Source organism: Candoia aspera, chromosome 8, assembly GCF_035149785.1.
Source record: "Candoia aspera isolate rCanAsp1 chromosome 8, rCanAsp1.hap2, whole genome shotgun sequence".
Lineage (NCBI taxonomy): Eukaryota > Metazoa > Chordata > Lepidosauria > Squamata > Boidae > Candoia > Candoia aspera.
This window is the reverse complement of record NC_086160.1, coordinates 11,567,078-11,587,344: the sequence shown is the minus strand read 5'-3', so window position 1 is coordinate 11,587,344 and position 20,267 is coordinate 11,567,078. Positions and strand designations below refer to the sequence as shown.

The window sequence follows — 20,267 nt, the reverse complement described above, 5'->3', positions numbered from 1 at the left end:
CTTCTGTTTCATTGGCAGGGAAATTACACCAATGTGTTCATGAAGACATCAGGTGTCAGCATCTCTGTGGAACCAAATGGACTGATGGAGGTAACATTACCTTTTTTTTCTTTTTTCTTTAGTTTGCCTACTAGTAATCAAAATCAGAAAATCTCTGAAAACGTAAAAGACAATGGAGTAGCATCCCGAGGAGACAGAAGTGCCTCTCTGAACAGATTTGCCGGTGAAGCGGAGTCCTCTTTGATGAAAGAATGCTCTCGATATGCTTGGAGAGGAAAATATAAACCATCAAAGGTCCTCGGGGAGTTCAGGAGTGGGAATCTGGATCTTGATGCTAAAGACCAGATGCCTTCTCCCCAGGCTGTTTGTGGTGGTGAATTGGTCACTGGCTGCAAGGACACAATTACACCTTATGCCTGCTTTTATGCCCCAGCAGCAAAGAAAGTTAAAGAAGGTTGGCTGGATAAACTCTCTCCTCAGGGGTATGTACCCAAGTACAGTCAATTATAGGACTTTAGACAATGTAAAGGGTAACTGACTGTTCTTAGTGGTTTTCCTTTTGTCTCATGAAAGGCCCATTTCATGACAAGTTAATTCAAAGATGTCAAAAAGGAGAAGAGGGAGGTCAAGATGGTGATGGAAGATGCTTGTAAAAAGGGGGGCGGAGCTTCGATTGCATGGTTCTGGCCAACACGGTGATTTTTTTTATCTTCCTGCACATCCCTCAGCTTATGACATTGCAATCCCTTTATTGTGAGGTTTGATGAATGAGAGTAGCACTTTTATTATTTTATTCACTGACTAGACAGGGCAGGGAACTCATCTAGCAGAGTTCTTACTATTATTTTTCAAATAGCCTTTTACTGTCTTCACATGTAGGAAGCACGTGTTCCAGAAACGCTGGGTGAAATTTGATGGCGAAAGCATGTCTTATTATAATAATGACAAGGTAAGTCTGTGTTGCATTAAATAATATATATTCCACTCTGAGAGAACTATCGGCATACTGTATACTTAGCTGTAGGCTACTACTTAAACATAGGTTTTGGTCACACATGGTCTGATCTGTATTCCCCTGAAGGTACAAGGAAGAAATTAGATGTAGAGAGTAAGGAAGTTGACCTTGATGGAGATATGCAGGAACTGTTACCTAGCAAAAAGGGGCTGAAACATTTTTTAAGTCCGCCACAGGATAACATTCAGAAGTGGCTTAGGCAGACACTTCCCTAATTCACTGGAGTATAAGGGGGAGGAGGTACAGCACGGTCAGACTTGCAAGATTCAGTTAATATGGCCAATCTCAATAAAAGTAGTTTTAGCCTTCTGATGGAGCTGATTTCCTAGTCTGGTCGACCTGCCTATCCAAAGAGGCTGACATTGGAAAAGCTTATTTTCCAGGGATTTATAAGTCCTAGGAGTTTCTGAATGATTTGTGGCTGCTGCAATGAATATGCTACCAGTTGTCATTCCCAGCTCATTCCTTGTTAGTTTTATTGGTATTTGTTATAATATTTGATAATTGGTTCTAATATTATTTTACATGCCCAGGGATTTTAGAATTACTATTATAAAGGATAGTATATGGATAAAAAAATGTAACTTCTCCTTCTGGTGCCTAGATAGAGAGGTCCATGTTCTTTTGTTGGAAATGATAGATAAATGGTTTATATTGCTTCCTTTTGGGATTGGTTGATTATGTGACCTCAATTCAGTTTTGACTCTTAGTGACACATAGATGGATTTTCTCCAGGAGGATCTGTCCCCATGCTCAGATCCCCAACGGTGCGCCTATCGCTACTGTAACTGAATCCATCTACCTTGCCACTGATCATCATCTTCCTCTCTTTCCTTCCACCTTTCCCAGCATTGTAGACTTGTCCAGATAGCTAGGTCTTCTTTGGGGAGAATGGGTTTTACTTCCTGTTTTTGGGCTAGTCTGTCTAGTCAAGCCCATGGGAATTCCATCCAGGTGGTAACGACATCTGTTTCCACTTAGTTTTTCCATGATAATTCAAAATTAGGCCTGGTACCGTTACATGTAACTACAGTAAATGCCATGAGTTAAATAAATGAAAATAAATGTATGTACGCTCTCTGGCAGACCTTGCATCCTGCTCTGTGGTTGTCAGCCCTTTGAGGTTGTCCAGAGAAGAAGCGCAAACCATGAGTAGCAACACTACCTTTATTATAAGGTTACAGTAACAGAATCTGGCAAGTCTGAAAGCACGTCTCCTCTCCCTTGCCTTGACTTTCCAGAAAACTAGGGAGGATCTAGGATCCCTCTGCAATTTGACTGTGCCTGAAGAAGTGCACTCTGGTTCAGCAGCAAGTGCGCATCGTTTAGCATTTCAGTGCAGCCACCATTCCGCATCCTTCCCAGCAAATATTTGCCACCTTAAAGATTAGAAGCTTGCTTTCCAAACAGGAGCAAAAGCTGATTTTCAGGGAGCTAATTTGGCTGAGAGCATTAGATACTACCGATTGGTAATTGCAACAATCCATGGGATTTAACATTTTTTCATTTATTAAAAAAATCAAAAACATTATAAATACTTAATACCATTTGTGTTTTCACCTGTAGGCCAACACATCTCCTTAGCTTGTAAACATTGACCGGTCTTATTCTGGTTGCTGATGGCAAAGAAATGAACGAAAGCAAAAGCTTGCTTCTTTGAAAACCTGGCGTGGGGATATAATCCTAATTATATACTTCTTTTCCATATTTATTTCCAAGTAATGATAATATTTAGCATGCAGCAAAACCTGCACTTTTAAAAGCACTTTTAAAACATTGGTTTTAAAACAAAGAGTCCCCTTTTCCGGGAGAGATGGGCGGTGATAGAAATTTGAAAAATAAATAAATGAAGAAACATACAAACAAACAAACTTTATAGCAGCCCTATATGGTAGAATAGGAATAGAGAGCATGGCTGTTGTGGACCTAAGGCTGAGAGATTCCTGACTAGCCCTGGGGGCCCTCCTGCATTCACAGCAGAAATGCAGATTAAAGGCTGAGAATGAGAATGAGAGATCTGGCTTACAGTTTTTATTTTCAGCTACTATTTAACCTACTATTTAACCCTTCAAGGATACTTGAGTTCTCCACACTCCCAATGCTTGGTGCATTAGTTCTCTTGTTCTAGATTAGACATGTGTACGTATCTCTGTCGCTCTAATCTTCAATCTGTCTCTGTATCTATTCAGATCTGCTTAATGCTGCCTTGAGCTGCTGAAAAGAAGGTGGGATACAAATCTAGTGATTAATGTCATGAGAAAATTAGTTAAATTTCTAGATCAGCTAAATTGGAATGGTCTTCCATGTCACAGGCTGAATTCTGATCTGCCATTTCAGAGTTCAGAAGGAGTCTGGTATTGCTTTTTCATAAGCTCATTAAAAAGTGATTGTTATCACTTTGAAAATGTTACTGTGTTTAATAATATTGTTAGTTGGAAAAGGTGCTACCAGGCTCCTGTTCTCCTCCTCCAGTTCCTCCCTCCCTCCGTCCCATTAATCCCCACTGCTATCAACATGATTCTTGGTGGGGACAAATTGTCTACTGCAGGCCAGCTGTCTTCTTCCTTGTGTCTACCTAACACAACTCTCCTATGGCAACATTTCAGAACTGAATCACTTACCCTTCGATTGCTTACTGAGAAGATCTGCTTAGCTTTGACTTTACACTTCATTTAAATGACTAGTACACTTTGCCTTCTCACACGCATTCCTTTTTTTCTTTTCAGACTGAGAGTGAAACCATTTCACTTCTTTCCTTTAAGGATGGTTTGGCAGCCTGGTTCTGTAGTAAGATAATGAGGGTTCATCCCTCCCACCCCAAAGCTTTCATTTTGGATATAAGCTACTTTTTCTAAGAATGGAGGATTTGGGAGCTGGTAAAAGGAGAGGTCGTGGATTTTAACATTGCACATATTGTGCTAGTAAACAGACAGTAATTGCAGTACCATATCTAGTCAGCAGATGCCTGTAGATACCAGGACATAATTTCTGGAAGAAAATCTGCCATGAATTTTGCAAGGGAGTTAGATCATTGTGATGAAATGGACAGACACACTTCCTCTGTAGTAACCTGAGTGCATATAGAAAGATGAATATGTGAGAATGTGGTTGAATATAAGTATGCATGGGTATGCATGCACCTGTTTTTTAACCATCATGAAATATTGCAGGCAAGCTGCCAAAACTCAGCCTGTTTGTGTAATTGTACAAAAACCTCCAAGGAAATAAAGCAGACTTGTAGCTGGAATTTTTCTAGCAGTCTGTTAACTCTGCTTTCTTTTCTGTTGCGTGGCACATCGTCAGTCATTCCATTTGGTGTCTTGATAGTGAGGAAGAGGAATTATAGTAACAAGTTTACTAAGCATTCGCAGTAGCACCCTTCAGAGAGTTTGCGACTGGACGATGCATGTGGGTGGCAGGGAGCTATTTTTTACTTAAAGTGTATTTTTCTATTTCTTAGGAAATTGCTTTTTAAAAGCAAGCTGGTTCTTGCTATGACGAATGTGGTTGTTGGTGCTGCTGCATTTAAATCATGTTTTAAAAAAGAAAAAGTAAAGTCACTGATGAGTTGAGAGTGATTGTTGGTGACTTATGTAGAGACATCCATGCAGTTTCCTTAGATGTTCCTTCCAAAACATCTTCTGGGATGTTTTGATTGACTTCCTAGTCTAGCCTACAGTCCTTTGACTTCCAGGAGTCTCCTGTCCAAGTCTAATTAGGCCAACCATGCTTAGTTCCATTTAAAAATAAACAGTGTTGCAAAATAAAGAAGAACCTACCTCCTATCACCCAGCTGGAGTTCTACACTTTCTCTCCTGCCTCCTTTATCATTTTCTACATTCTTGTTTCCTTTCTGCATTCACTACTAATATGGAACATCACCCCAGAAATGAAATTAAAGGAGACCAACTTTGGGGCCTGCTTGCAGACAGTGAAGCCCGGTTATCACATTGGAGAAGTCTTCTTTTTGATAAGCCAAGCCTTTGGATCAGAAGCAGAGTTTGCAGTAGCTTTGCTAAGAATGAATAGTCTTGTATTTTGGTTAAGGAATCCCTCTTGTACCTGAATCAGCTTTTATTTTGCCTTTGATATAGGACATCTACTCCAAGGGCATAATTCTTCTCTCCGCAATAACTACAGTCCGAAAGCATGGAGACAACAAGTTTGAAGTGGTGACAGCACGTAGAATATTTGTCTTCAGGGCTGAAAAGGAAGGTGAGTTTCATTTCTGGAGATCCATTTCTGGCTGCAGAAAGTTTGGTTCTTTTTCAGATCGGGGTGCCAAACGCAGGGGTTCTTGAGGACTCCCAGAACAGAAAAAGCAGAAAGCTCTAGAATTATAGCATGGAATTGAAATCTAAAACAACAACAGCAACTGGAAAAATGTGTACATTCATTCCCTTAGTACATTTTCTTTATACTGCAAGTCTGACAGTTCTTCCTATACCAAGCATAAAATGCCAAGTTTTGGTTGTGTTGAGTTTGCAGCATTATGAAAGAGATCCCATCAATTGGTCATATGGTGCTCTTCCCATCACTTTGGCTGCTTCCCTTAAGACCTTGTTCATTATACCATTCCCAAACTGGTGCTTCCTAAATGTGTGGAACTACCTCTTCCATCATCCTCAGCCTGAACACCACCTTGCTCCAGAAACAGTTGTCTGTTTTGATGGATGGCCCTGAAAGCATTTTCTATATTATAGTTCAACTTTGATTATTCTGCTTCATATTTCTACACAGTCTAGAGTCCATTGGGACTCTGAGAGTCAATAAGTCTTATAAATAAATACATGGATTAAAAAAATGACTGTGGGGCTGGAAATAGATGGAACAAAAAAATATGTGGCTGCCAGTGACAGCATTCCTCTTTGATCATATTAACAAGGCAAAGCAAATAGAAAAATAATGGCTGGACCTGGTACTGGAGACATCCATAAGTCCATTGTCAATTCTCTATTCAGGCAATATTCAGATAGGTTGAATCTTTCAAGAGCTACTGGAGTTAGCCTTTGAGAGAACATATTGCTGTGATCCAAGATTGGGTGGCTGGGTAAATTGTAGGATAGGCAAAGCTAGTGAAATCTCTTAGCCCCTATGTCAGTGCTGCTCCTTTAATAGAAGACAGCATCCATATATGTCTTTAAAAATTCAGTTGCTGCTTAACTTTGTCCTATTTCTGCTTCTAGGCAAACATCAGGAGTAACAGATATGGGGGTATCATTTGTTTAGCCATTTAGCCACCTGCAAGCTGAATATGAGAGCCAGCGTGGTGTAGTGGTTAAGGCACCAGGCTAGAAACTGGGAGACAATAAGTTCTAGTCCTTCTTAGGCACGAGGCCAGCTCGGTGACCTTGGGCCAGTCCCTCCCTCTCAGCCCTAGGAAGAAGGAGGCAAGGGCAAAACACTTTCAAAATCTAGCCAAGGAAACTGCAGGGACTTGTCAAGACTGACTCTAAGGCACATCTGCCCGCCCCCTCCCCACAGCTGCATATGAGCCCCCAATTCTTCTTTTTGGGGTTCTCTGTGTCCTAGGACTGCACTCCAAAAATTTAGCAGCAGGTTGCTGAAAAAACTGGCTATACAATTTCCTGCCATTTTCTGTCAGAAAACGCACAACTCCTTTGGGTTGCCTTAGTGCACTTAAAAACTAAAAGAAATCCCACCCACCTGAAAAATAAATGATCCTTGCTTCAAAAACATGATCTTCAGATGCACAAAGGTGGTCTTTTCCTGGATTAGCAGATAAGAGCAAGTTTCTGTTTACCAAATCACTAAGATCAACACGGGGATGACTCTGGCCATTCATTTCTCCCCAGATGAGCAAACGATTAGTGTATTAGCAAAATAGGTTCTTAACTAAACCCACAAGAATCAAATTGAAGATTCAGGAAACACCCACTGAGAGTAATAAACTCTTCTTTATGACAGTGCCATTATGAACAGTATGTATTTCTCATCAAATGGGGTGCACTTGAATGTTCATTAATTACTTTAAAAACAAGACACACTGAAAATAAATACCTGTGTTCTTTTCAAAAGTCTGTTCACACACAGTACTTAGCCTTCATTTGTTTAACTGGGCTTTGTCGAGTAAGCCACATTTTATTGGCTTGGGAATGGGGATTAGGACAAGGTGCTAAGTCAGTCTTGGGGGAAAGTTGATTTATTATAATCTTTAACAATGATTTTGATTTATTTCTATTTGCTGCAGTTATAATTTTAACCCACTGTAACCTGCCTGGACTCTTTTGAGTGGGGTAGGCTATCAGTGCTATAAAATAAATAATGGCTAAGTCATAAATTGTGGCTTGCAAGCTCCAGAGACTGGGTTTGTGCAATACCAAGGCTGAAGCTGGCCTAGCCACATTACAGTTTAGTGTGATGGATAAATTCATCCAATCACAACTCCAGTTATATTCTTGTACGATGCTGTAGCATTTATCCTAGCCTGATGTTATCCACTGGTATAGACTTTATACTAAATTAGACTTTGAGGGGAGAATATCACCACCCCAACAAGAACCCTGAGATAATCTAGCAGCTTGTGAACTGTGTAGGGTAAAATCATGTATCAAGGCCAAAATAACTGCATTTTCAAGGGCTTTTATGTCATCGTATGAAGTGGAGCTTGTCTGGACCTTCTTTAGCACTTATTAGCACCACTTAAAGCTGTGCTGTCAGCCATCTGCTGTGAGCTTCAGTGTAAAGATGACAAAGAGCAATGAGAAGTTGATGGCTTGAACGTAAGGATCGAAGAAAATCTGATTTTGGATTTCATGCCACTTTTACACAGATGCATAGATTCAGTCACTGTATTAACCAGAAAGAAATGCTGGGTTCCTTCCTCCCCTGGCAATAATTTGTATTTTAGATGGGATGGTGTCAATTCATGACAGCAGATGTGTTCTTTTCATCTGACCTTCCTTTAGAGGCATAGGAGCCCCTTCAGTTTGGGGACAGCTTCCTGTTTGGAGAAATCCAACAGGGACAATCAAGTTCAAGTCCACTTTCACCTGATTATTTTGATAGAGTCAGTGTCTCTCAGCCCAATCTACCACACAGGATTGTTGTTTTAGAGATAAAATGAAGGGAGGTCTTCATCTAAGCTGCCTTGTGAACTTGTAAAAAAGGTGGAATGTAAATCTGACATAATTTAAAAATTGTATTATAAATATGTTTAAAACAATAAGAAATGCAACTACAGATGATGATGATGATGATGTAATATAAGCTTTATTTATTTATTTATTTATTTATTTATTTTTCAAGTTTCTGTCACCGCCCATCTCCCCAAAAAAGGGAGGAGTATGCATTAATACTGAAGACTTCTTTTTGTGATCCCTGCATTATAGAGAGCCAGTCTCATACAGTGGTTTTAGTGCTGGTCTAGCACTAGGGAAACGTGGGTTCAAGTGTACCTTTGTCATTGGGTGACTTTAGGCCCAACATTTCTCCCAGCCCAACCCATTTGTCCTCATACTACCTTGATGACCCAGAGGAAAGGCAGGATATAAAATAACATGAATAAATCTATGCAGGCAGTTTTTTAAAAAGCAAAATTTGTATCACTGCCTTTAAGCCAAATGAGTTTAAATTGAATTATTTACAGTGAAAATTGCCCTTTTGGCCAGGTGAACATTTGGCACTGAATTCAAAGAGCTTCAGATTAAGTAGGTATGCATGTTTTCCAGCACTCAGGTTTAGGAGAATTGTGAAGTTGAGAGCCAATGCAGGCTATAACTGGATCAACCCTGGACATATCTGCCTACTGATACAAACTGTAGCATAGTAGAGAGATTGACTTGTGAAAGTTTATGGCTTGTTGGCTTAAAAGAATTGCAATATGGCTTTTTTCTTTGGAAGGAGAAAGAGGGAAGGCATATTTCCCCATGGATTTTCTTCTCTGAACTTACTCTGGTCACTGGTATAAAATATTTGAAAAGTTACTTCGGTGACCATGGGTTTGGAGAATGTGATTATGCCATGTCTACTTGAAAGTTCCACTGTGCTTAATGAAGCTTCCTCCCAGATAGGTCTGCATCAGAGCCTAGCCTAAATGAAGACAGAGTGTTGTCGAATGAGCCGTGCATGATTATGTCTGTATTTCAGCTTGTCGGTTTGCTTGATTTCCAAATGAATATCCTGTCCTAGAAGCATCCCCAAGGCTTAGAGTAATCAGGATTAAATAATTAATCATAAACAATGCCATCAATACTCCAACATAAAAGTCATATTTCAAAAAGTGTGAATGTCTGTCTGGGTGGGTGGTGGTCTGCATGGATGCATAGCATCGTGACATTTTTGCTTGTTTATTTTTAGATGAACGAAATGACTGGGTAACTACCATCATTAGTGCTCTGCAGTCCCTACCTGAGATTTCTCGAGTGCGAACAGCAGTTCCTCCAGAGAAAAGTGGGTATCTGGAATTGAAAGGATACAAAGGCAAAATCTTTACCCTGCTGCAAGGGAACAGCGTGTGGATTTGCAAAAACAATCAGGTACATCTGTAATTTTCTTTTTTCCTTGATGGCACAGCATCAGTAGTTATGTTTGGGCTGCAGAGAAAAATCATGAAGCTTTGCCTGATGGTGTATTAACAAAATGACATTGGGATAGTGGCATTTTTTAAGCATGGATCGTGCACTAATGTTCAGCCATTGGTTTTAAGCACATGGATGCAATGATACAATGGTAAGACAAGTGCTTGCTAACATACCCTAGATCAAGGTTTCTCAACCAAGGTTCCATGGAACCCTAGAGTTCTGCAAGAGGTCACTAGGGGTTCCCTGAGAGATCACAATTTATTTAAAAAAATATTTCAAATTTGGGCAACTTCACATTAAAGAGGTAATTTTATTTTTAGTTTAAAAACACTGTTAATGCATCTATACAGGCCCGCACATGGAATAAAAATAATTATTTTGTAAGTTCTGGCCTATATCTGAGCCTGAATGTGCAGGGGTTCCCCCAGGCCTGAAAAATATTTCAAGGGTCAGAAGGTTGAGAAATGCTGCCTTGGAACAGATAGCATATGAGATGCACACACACAAATATTTATGTACACACACAAACCTATGTTTGTAGGTATATCCACCCACCCATAGACACACGTATATACCTTGATTTGTAGTAGCAAGATATGGGCTGTTGTTTTCTCATTTGAACCTCTGGCTTCAAGATATTTTCCATGAGATTTGCTAGGTGTAAGAGCTGCTTCTCAGATTAATAAAAAGTTTTGTTTTCAAAACAATCTACATGTATGGGCAGGCCTTCTCCCCCTTACATCAAAGGCATGAGAGAAAGAAAACAAGAGTCTGACTGCCTTTATTTGCCTAAAGATAGGCTTGCAGTTTGGCCTCAGTTGTGTTGAGTAGTGCTTTGTATTGTGGTTTTTATGTTCCTTGGTTATTTTGGTTGGTGTTTACAATCCTACGTTAGCCACCCAGAGTAAAAAAATTGCAAGTTGGACTTTCATATAAATTGCAGGCAGAAAGGAATGAGTAGGTAAAGGAGAGATGGACATGGCATGGCATCTCTGTACATGATTATCCAGAGAAGCCAGCAACATTGATGGGATGTTCAAAATGATGGCTAAGATAGGTGCAATTGAGGCACATAGTGGGAAGAGCAAAGACAACTAGCGGAGAAATGAGAAAGCTTAATCACAGGAAATTGGAAGTCCTATTCAGGTGAATTCAGACGTAATTATCTGCAATTTTTTAAATGGATGATTTGGAGAAAAAAGAGTTTTGATGGAGAGGAACAAACTTAGTAAGGCCTGAAGGAGCTACTTTCATGACGCACATTGCTAGGAGTCAGATACATTCATTCAGTTAAGAGCTAAGAACAAGGCTGTTGATGAATTGCGAACCATAGAGAAGACAGATCCACACAGGACATTTCAGGCCCGGATGCTGAAGAGATGTTCAGCACTTTTGAACTTAAACCTAGCTGGTTACCTGACCTTGGCTGATCTCAGTAAGCTGAGATCTTGCTAGAAGATCTTGCTAGAAGATCTCTGCACTTGTTAGAACTTGGAAAGAGATCACACGGGAAGCCAACAGCTGCAACCTAGACTGGGAAGTTGAAACACATCCCAAAAGAAGGCAGTGCCAAATCTCTTCCAGCCAAAAAAAACTACATACAGTAGATGTGTTCATGAAGTTTCCAGGAGTTAAGCTCAATTTGAGCTTTATTTTTTTTTCTTTAATCTTGCAGTGATTTGCTGGTATACTGTTGGAAGGGGAAGCAGGGAAGATCATTGAGTTTCTCTTGATGGGGAGCAATGTTGACTATTGATTTGTTATGAGTGAGCGATGGGAGGACATGAAATAAGGAAACTGCTATATGTAGCTCTAGCATCAGATAACCATGTTATAACTATGCTTGTGTTTTCTAATGAAAGAGCTATAAACCTTATTTTCCCCATCCCATCCCTCTCTGTCCTGTCCCCTTCTTACCATGTATAAACTAAGTTGTCCTGATAATGACTGGGGTTGTTCTGAATGTGAAGGTGAAAGGTCCCCTGTGCAAGCACCGAGTCACGCCTGACCCTTTGGGGGACGCCGCTTTTGCGACATTTTCTTGGCAGACTATAGAGCGGGGTGGTTTGCCATTGCCTTCCCCAGTCATCACCTTCCCCAGCAAGCTGGGTAACTAGTGTTTAATGCCCAGTGGAGCAATTGTCTTGGGGTTTGTCAAAACGACAAGGCTGGATGGAATGATTGTTTTCATGGACCTGTGATTCTATTATCTTTTCATTATTGCTGGCTGTTAAGCAAATGCCAGTCACTGATATTGACTCTTCAGACATCTGAATATAAATGAGCTGAGCTAGGGACATAATGTGATCACAATTGCTGGAGTCCATTAGCTACCAGAGTGTGAAATTCTGAATAAGCTCTGCTTAATTATTACAGTGTTCAGCTGCACTGAAAGCAAAGCAAAGCAAAGCAAAGCTAGACAGAAAGACACTCTCCTTGTGCAAAAAAAGGACTTGTTCGATTGAGACCAATCTGTTATTTTCCTGCTATGGGCTATCTGGTTTAGCTATTGTGATGCCTTCCGGCTCACCACCGATGAGAAATCATTTGTGATGTTCACAAAATGATCTGATCTGCATCCTCGCAAGTCTGCCTCTTGATCCATAGTGTTGCCTCTTGCTTATTAACCTCTGCCATTAGGTTTCTGTTGAAGCACTGGGAAAAAACAAGCACCTCATTTCAGATAGCCATGTAAATACACAAGGTTCTTTTGAAATAAAGTTAATTAAAGCAGGTTTCCTTCAAAGATGGCAAGGTAAGTATTCTCAGCAATGCCCATCACAGATCTTTCTCTTCTTATGGCTGGGATGGAAAGTGTCCCTATCAGCCTGTACATCATGTTCACTTGAAACCATACTACTTGATGCACAATTAAGAGTTTAGGAGAGTATTATATTTCTATATATGAGCTATATACCAGAAAAATACCAGCTCAGATTTTATCTTATTCTTGTGTTAGATCTTGGCTGCTGCCACAGAGTGTCACTGCAGACCAGAGTCTAGAAGCTGTTGTGGCTAAATAAGTTTGTGTGAGTGTGTGTGCGCATGCGCATTCAGTATATAAAATAAGAGATGTTTGGCTTTTTAAAGATAGTATTTGGACCACTCAGGAAGTAGAAGAACTTGGCTGATTTTGTCTGGGCTCAGAAAGTAAACAAAATCAGGTCCACTTACTCCTTGAATAGAAGACCAACAGGAAATGCTAATGCTGTTGGCTAAACTGGGAAATTGAAAATATACCCTGTAAGAAGACAGTGGTAAACCATTGAGCTCAACCTGGAGGCATTCCTACCTTTTATATCTCAAAAACCTGTGCACTGTTCCTAGTTTTGAGAATGTTAAGAGTTTTCTCAGTGTCTCAGAAGGACGAGGAACTTGTTTGAAAAAGATTGCAAGTTCAGAACATGAGTGCATTACCAAACTGAAATCTGCATTGAAATAATACAATGTATCATGATTGACAACATTACAATAAAAGGAGAAATAAAGAAATAAAACATGTGCACATCCTTCCAGTCACTAGAAAACAGATAGTCTGCTCTCTTGTTTATCACAAAGTTGTTACCAAGAGAATGAAGAAACCTCCACCTAGTGAATTCGGAGGTATATTAAAGGGTTCCAAACTATATTAAAGTATTCAGTTGCTGAGATGTTCTAATCCCTTTTCATTATTAACAAATCTGGTTGTAGAAGCCTTATTTTGGGGCATCTTGGTCATTAAGAGCTTCACAGGGAACTATAGTATTTTGGCCAGTTTAGGAAATAAATAATAAAGCAAAATAAACTTGAACAACTCAGGAAATAATACTGTTAGAATATACATGGTACTGTATCTTCTGTCAGATCCTGTGGTCTGCCGTGGTTCGATCCCATGCTTTAAAATATTATTTTATTTTATTGTTTGAAAAAAAAACAATTTGCCTAAGTTTTAATAGTATATACCATTGACCTTACATGGACTGTATTTATTTATTTATTACATTTATATGGCCGCCCATCTCATATACATGACTCTGGGCAGCTAACAATTAAAGCAAAGTAAAAAAACGACAGAAATAACAAAATAGCAGGCCAGAGCAGTCATAATGACCAGGAGTCAACAATTGCTCCAGACGCTTGACTTCTCTCTCCAACCTCTGTCTCTGGCCACTATTCACTCCATGCACAGACTTCTTCTCGCCCCTCCTCCTCTCCTCTCCTCTCCTCCTCTCTCTCTCCAATTTCTAGGTTAGATTTGCAGCATGACCCCCAGCAACTGAGGCAGTGGGTGTCCCCCAGGGCTCTAGTCCCCAACACCACATACTAGGCTGGACCAATGGGACTGCTGTCTCAACATCTCACCACACCAGCCCTGGCTAGCAGCCAGGTCAGTCATCAGGCCTTGGACAGTGCAGTTGCCCTTCAAGACCAGAATTGAGCCTTTTTTCTTCTTTTATTCAATGGTTGGCTCATGCCAGCAGATCAGCAGCCAGGCCAGGCCACTAGAACCCCATATGCCACAACCCAACATAGCGGAGGCTGCAGGCTGGACCTCTGCTCTCCTATCAACACCAGTTGGAACTGGCCATGGAGGAAGCAGATAATCAGTGCAATACAGTGTGGCCCATTCCACCCCAAGCCCTGAAGCTGTTTAGAAGAATACCATGATCGATGGAATTGAAAGCTGCTGAGAAGTCAAGAAGAGCAAGAGTGGACATACCACCACCCATCCCTCTCCTGCCAGAGATCATCCAAGAGGGCAATCAATGCTGTCTTGGTCCCATACCCGGGCCTGAATCCTGACCGAAAGGTGTCCAGATAATCTGATAAAAAGGGAAGGTTGGAAACTGGATGAAAATTGTCCAGTACTGTTGGGTCCAGCAATGGCTTCTTGAGGAGGGGGAGGACCACCACCTCCTTAAAAGATGATGAAACCAACCCCTCTCTCAGAGAGGAACAAGACCCAACAATGAGAGCCAGTTTGGTGTAGCAGTTAAGGTATGGTTAAATAACAGTCTGCAGAACTTACTTATCGTATTTGAACAACATCCTATCATCACTAATCTCAACTGGAGGATTATTTAGAAATGTGCTGTTTGCATACGTTTCTACATACTCAATCTCCTATATGGTTTATCTCTTTTGAAGTTAAGCAAGATGTCCCTAACCCTAACCAAATTATTTTGTATATCTTATTCATTAGAATTTTATACCATGGCAATCATGCCTCTCAGGATGTGCATATAAATCCATCATAATAAAATACATAGAAGGTTAAAAGCAATTGAACAAAAATAGTCTTTTGCTAACATGTCTCCTTCCATCTTTATAATAATAAAATTTTCTGCAACTGAAAGAGCATGAGATATTCTTTAAACTGCTACTCAGCAGGAAGAATTATTCTGTGAAATGCAGTATATCTGTAATAATAATAATAATTCAGAATGCAAGATTTGATAATGCTGTTTTTGTGGAATCAATTACAGTTGTGCACATGGTCAAATACAGAATGGTGTAAGTTTTTCAGTCCTCCAAAACTCTGCTTTGGTTGAGATGTTACAAAACAATAGTCTAAAGCACACTTATCCTATTTCCTAGCATTGGCCCCCTTCCTCTTCTTTCCTTATTTCTTCTGCTGTGATGACCATTCTGGGTTCCTACAAAATATTTTTGTATGAATCCACTCAATTTTTAGTCTGTGTAAGGAATGATGTGCTTGAATTGTTTTGGAGAGCAGCCAACCTCTTCTGATGGAGCCGGAGTTTATTTTGACACACAAATGTAGCACGTCTCAGCTTCCTGGGTTGCATAAGGAAGGTGGCACGAAAGAACAAATCCTTAATTGCACGATTATGTAAATCCATCCATACTAGGGTGTTGGTGTGTTTTGATTTGCTCTCCCAAAATTACTGTGGAGAACAAACAGTATCAGCCTTCAGTAGCCAGCTGGTTTATGGTGTGATTAGCAGGTACTATATTTTTACAGTCATTCTGAGGCATGCTTTGGACATCCAGTTAAAACACTGCACAGCCCTAAGACAATCATTCCAGTAATGGCATCTATCGTCATTAATGATGACAATCTTTCTCTTCTAATGTGAGAATGCTTTTCTTTCTTTTTTTTTTTTGTTACAGTTTATACCCCAATTTTCTCTCTGCATGCTCAAGAGGCCAATAAGGTAAAAACTATAAAGGAAGGTCAGCACTGCCCTGCTTTTTCCACTTGATACAGGGTGAGGCAGTGCAGACTGATGAGCAGTATAAAGGTATTTGGATGAAGATGGTCATTCTGGCAAGAATCAAGGTGATCCATGATTGCTGCCTGTAGTAGCAGCCAGGCTCCCTTGGCCAGCTGCAAGGATTGGAGGTTGCTTCTTGGCCCATTGTGGGTAGATATTTACCCTGCCTTTGCTCAAACTGGGAAGGAGGAAAAACATCAGATGATTTATTAATTTTTTTTTTTAGGAGCCTGATTTGACATCAAGGGATGCTAATTTTCCAGCTTTGGCTATATCCAAAGGGAAAGGGAAAACATCTGTGATCATCCATGCAATATGCCATAGAGGAGATGGGCTTGGTGTTGTATTTGAAGCTATTTCTGAGGATCCTACTCTTTTAACTATTACGAATCCTTGAAATTTATTCTGTAACCTCAAATTGATTTTCGTCTGTCTTGTCTTGTCTGATTCATGTACATAATGCTGTACCAGCAGCCCAGAAGAAAAGGAAAGATAGACAGACAGACATACACACACACTTTATAGTTTGATCAAGTATAGCTGTTATTTCTGTTTACTGTATCTCTTAACATATACATCACATCATATGCTCTCAAGGCCAAGTGGACAAACTTATTTTATTTTTTATTTATTTTATTTTTATTTTTAACCCACCTTCATTATTTTTATAGATAACTCAAAGCAGTGAACATACCTAATACTCCTTCCTCCTATTTTCCCCACAACAACAACCCTGTGAAGTGAGTTGGGCTGAGAGAGAGTGACTGGCCCAAGGTCACCCGGCCGGCTGTCATGCCTAAGGCAGGACTAGAACTGATTATATCTATCACCTATGGGAGACAGATTGTGTTAATAAGTCAGAGAAAACTGTGGTATGTAGCTGAGCAGAGACATCTAGAACATTATTCAGCTAAGGGGAAAGAAGAAAGAACTTTGAAAGTGGATGAGGACTGGTGACAGATGAGGGAGTAGAAAAATTTCTCCAAAATAGCAAGTGGAAGCAATAAAAAAAAAATCCTGAAAATTCACACACATGCCTATTGTAAGAAATATTGGAGGATCAAGAACTTGAACCAAGCAACCAAAAGCTGAAATCAGGTTTTCCCAAAATGAACACTCAGGTCTCTGAATTTTGTTTGAGTATAAATGTGCACACCTCTGAACTTGCTAACTTTGATTCTACAGAGGTGGTGACCTCAGATATGTCCAAGCTGGGTTGGACAGCCATTTGTTGGTGATGCTTTAATGTGGATTTTTACACTGAGAAGGGGTTAGACTTGATAGCTTCAATGACACCTTTTAATGCTATGATTTTATGGGATGTTGAGAGATAGGAATTGTGAACTTGATTCACATGTGAATTTAGTTGGTGACTGAGACAAGATAAAGTGTCTCTCTTGACTATAAACCTACCCTCATGTTCAGACTTATGATATGCTTCTGACATGCTTCTATCTTGCATTTCACTCTTGATTTCACACACACACACACACACACACTTCTGACTCATAGGAATATCTAGGGAAATACATTGTATGAAATTTGCTGTTTATTGTAGGACATGAAATTATAATTCATGGAATGATTGGGCTAAGCAGTCTTTAATGCAAGCAATAATGGAACGTTCCCTTGGTTCTGTATTCTGCACAGACCTATGATATGCAATTCTGCTTTGAAAATACAGTACATTTCATCAGGTTTTTTTAAAACCATGAAAGTGATGTGCTTTTTTTTCCTTCTCCACTCCAGGACTTTAAGTCTGGCTATGGCATTACAATGATACCTATGAATGTGGCTAATGTGAGGCAGATAGATCGGACAGCAAAACAATGTTTTGAAATAATTACACCTTATCGAAGCTTTAGGTAAGACCCGTCAATGTTCGTTTTTAAAAATGCATGGCAGCATTTTTGGAGAACAGCTGAAACCACCCACTACATGAAATAATGGTTATTTCAGTATTACAGGGAATAGTTATAGTGCATAATTTTGTTGTGAATTGGGTTGAGCAATAGTCTACTTCCTTTTTTTTTTCTTAGCTCGATTTCTTTTGCCTGCTATTTTTATTGTTTTCCATTTGTGTAATGTTCATTTACCCAAAAGAAAATAGCGTGATGGGTATGTACAGTATATAGATCAGTATGAGTAATTTATGCCAATGTGAAAAAGAAACTCCTTTCTAAAGTGGGAGGTAACTTTTCACATAATCTCAGTAAAGACTCAAACTTGTGTTTAAGATACTATAAATGAAAAGAAAAGCAGTTAGTATGAGGGGTATTTTTTTTCACTCCCCAATGCTGCATATGTATTGGCAGAGTCAGTTTTGTCCAGCCAGTTGCCAGGAGTCAACACTGACTCAAAGGGAAATCATAATCAATCAATCAATAAGTATCAGGATACTTATTGGTGGGGAAGAAGCCCATTGAATGTTCATTGATTCTTCTGATGTCAGCCTCTTCATGGAGCTAAGAATCAAAGCTGTTTTCAGCTTTTTTTTTTTTTAATCCCTTCAGGTCAGTCTTTTCTTGACAGGATTTCAGAAGTGGTTTGTCATTGCCTTCTTCTCCTAGGGTTGAGTGACTGTGACTGGTCCAAGGCCAGCCAGATGGCTTTGTGCCTAAGGCAGGACTAGAACTCACAGTCTCCTGGTTTCTAGCTTAGTGCTGTAATCAAACTGGCTCTCAGGCTAAATCAATGCATTTCAGCTTTACTGCAGAATCTGAGAAAGAAAAGCAGGAGTGGATTGAAGTGCTGCAGCAGTCCATTGCAGAAACTCTCTCTGACTATGAAGTAGCTGAGAAGATCTGGTTCAATGAATCAAACAGGACTTGTGCTGATTGTAAAGCTCCTGATCCTGACTGGGCATCCATCAATCTCTGTGTCATCATTTGCAAGAAGTGTGCAGGTAGTTAAGAAACTCTCAGGATTCTACTGAACCAGTGTGGCAACTAAGTAGTGGCATGTATAAATCAGATTTATATTATTTTACTATGGGTTTCAAAATCATTTTTGTGATTTGGACTTGCATGTACCATTCATGTTCATGGTCACTGAAACGATGGTAGCACTGCAGTTGTAGATACACCTAGACGACACTGTCTGGACCCATTGCAGTTACTCCTCTGTTTGTGGAAGGGTTTAATTAGAGCTTGTTTCACCCCATCCAGATCCTCACAGCCTCCAGGCTCTGGTTCAGGACTTCTGTTGCATCTCCAGTTCTAACTGGGGTGGTAATATATAGCTGAAAGACATCAACTTATTGATGGCACCTCCCCCTCAAATCATAGATGATCTTTTATAGCACGTAGATGTTAAATAATAATACACATCATGTACACGATAAATAACACTAAGCCCTGTAAGAGCTCACATTGGAATGCCCAGGATTTTGAGCATTTCTCCCCATGAGCACTGACTGTAACGTCTAATTGAGGTAAGAGTAGAATCACTGTAAAACTGTGTTCCAAAGCCATGACCCTGGCAGTCATCCAGGAGGATACCATAGTCAATGGTATCAAACACTTCTGAGAGGTCTAATAGGACCGAGAGGGGTGTACTCTCCTCTTCTAGGTCCCGATGGTCATCTATCAGAGTAATCATTGCCATTTCTGTGCCATGACTGGCGGCATAGAACATTAAAAGCAGTAAGCACAATAGCACAAAGGAAAAACAGTGTATGTCCATAAGAGAAAACATTCAAACTAATATATAACATCAGTTGGATGCTCACCACCACCCTTATCCCAAGGCCTGGGGAAAAGGCCTGATTTTCAGAGACTTTTTAAATGCAGACAGGGTATGGGGCCATATGGAGCTTCTGGGGGATGCTGTCCCAGAGGGCAGTCTAAATTAGGATGAATAGACTGAATCTTGATGTCCTGTTGTTGGTAGAAAGTATTGTTTGTCATTCAAAAGCCTGATATTGACATTAGGATTCAACCTGTTTGGTAAGGCATTGTGCTCTTCTTGAAAGATCATCTTTGTAGACTGAGTTCCTTCACTAATCTGGCAAGAGATATCAGGTCCTTCATGACGTTACTTTTAACAAAGTGCAACAATTGTATGTGAAAGTACACTTAAAGTCAATCTAAAAGCTTCACTTGTCCCAAACCTGGCACCTCAGCTGCAATTTGGTGCACACAATCAAGATCTTGTCCCCACAATATTAAAAGATCTACATTGTTACCAACTCTTTTGTAGGCTCACCTCAAAGTATTATTCTTAAACTTGAAAGTAAGGATGGCATTCTTTTTCTCTTCAGGACTGCATTTTCTTAAAAAATAGGTTGGGGGCTGCATTATGGTAATTGATGAGCCCAAATCAAACAACCCTTCCTTTTCCCCCTCTTCTTTTACTGTACCATTCTCCCTCTGCTTCTTTGTCTTCTTCTTGAGTTCAGGTTCCCAAGGAAGGAAGGGATACATCATTCTTCCTCCTGGTAAATTGATTATTTACTGAGAGCTTTTGCAATTCATCTCAGGAATGCATGAA

General features: G+C 40.0%; 1 protein-coding gene across 2 annotated transcripts in view; it reads left to right on the top strand.

Moving 5' to 3' along the window:
* The window catches only part of ARAP2 (ArfGAP with RhoGAP domain, ankyrin repeat and PH domain 2), a 118,092-nt gene that overhangs the window by 37,480 nt on the left and 60,345 nt on the right, over positions 1-20,267 (top strand). For both annotated transcript variants that reach the window (XM_063309952.1, XM_063309951.1), the window contains exons 5-10: positions 123-482; positions 880-949; positions 5,110-5,230; positions 9,335-9,513; positions 17,526-17,641; positions 18,482-18,681. In XM_063309952.1, coding sequence (XP_063166022.1) covers positions 123-482; positions 880-949; positions 5,110-5,230; positions 9,335-9,513; positions 17,526-17,641; positions 18,482-18,681 — 1,046 coding nt within the window. The remainder of the gene's footprint in view (positions 1-122; positions 483-879; positions 950-5,109; positions 5,231-9,334; positions 9,514-17,525; positions 17,642-18,481; positions 18,682-20,267) is intronic.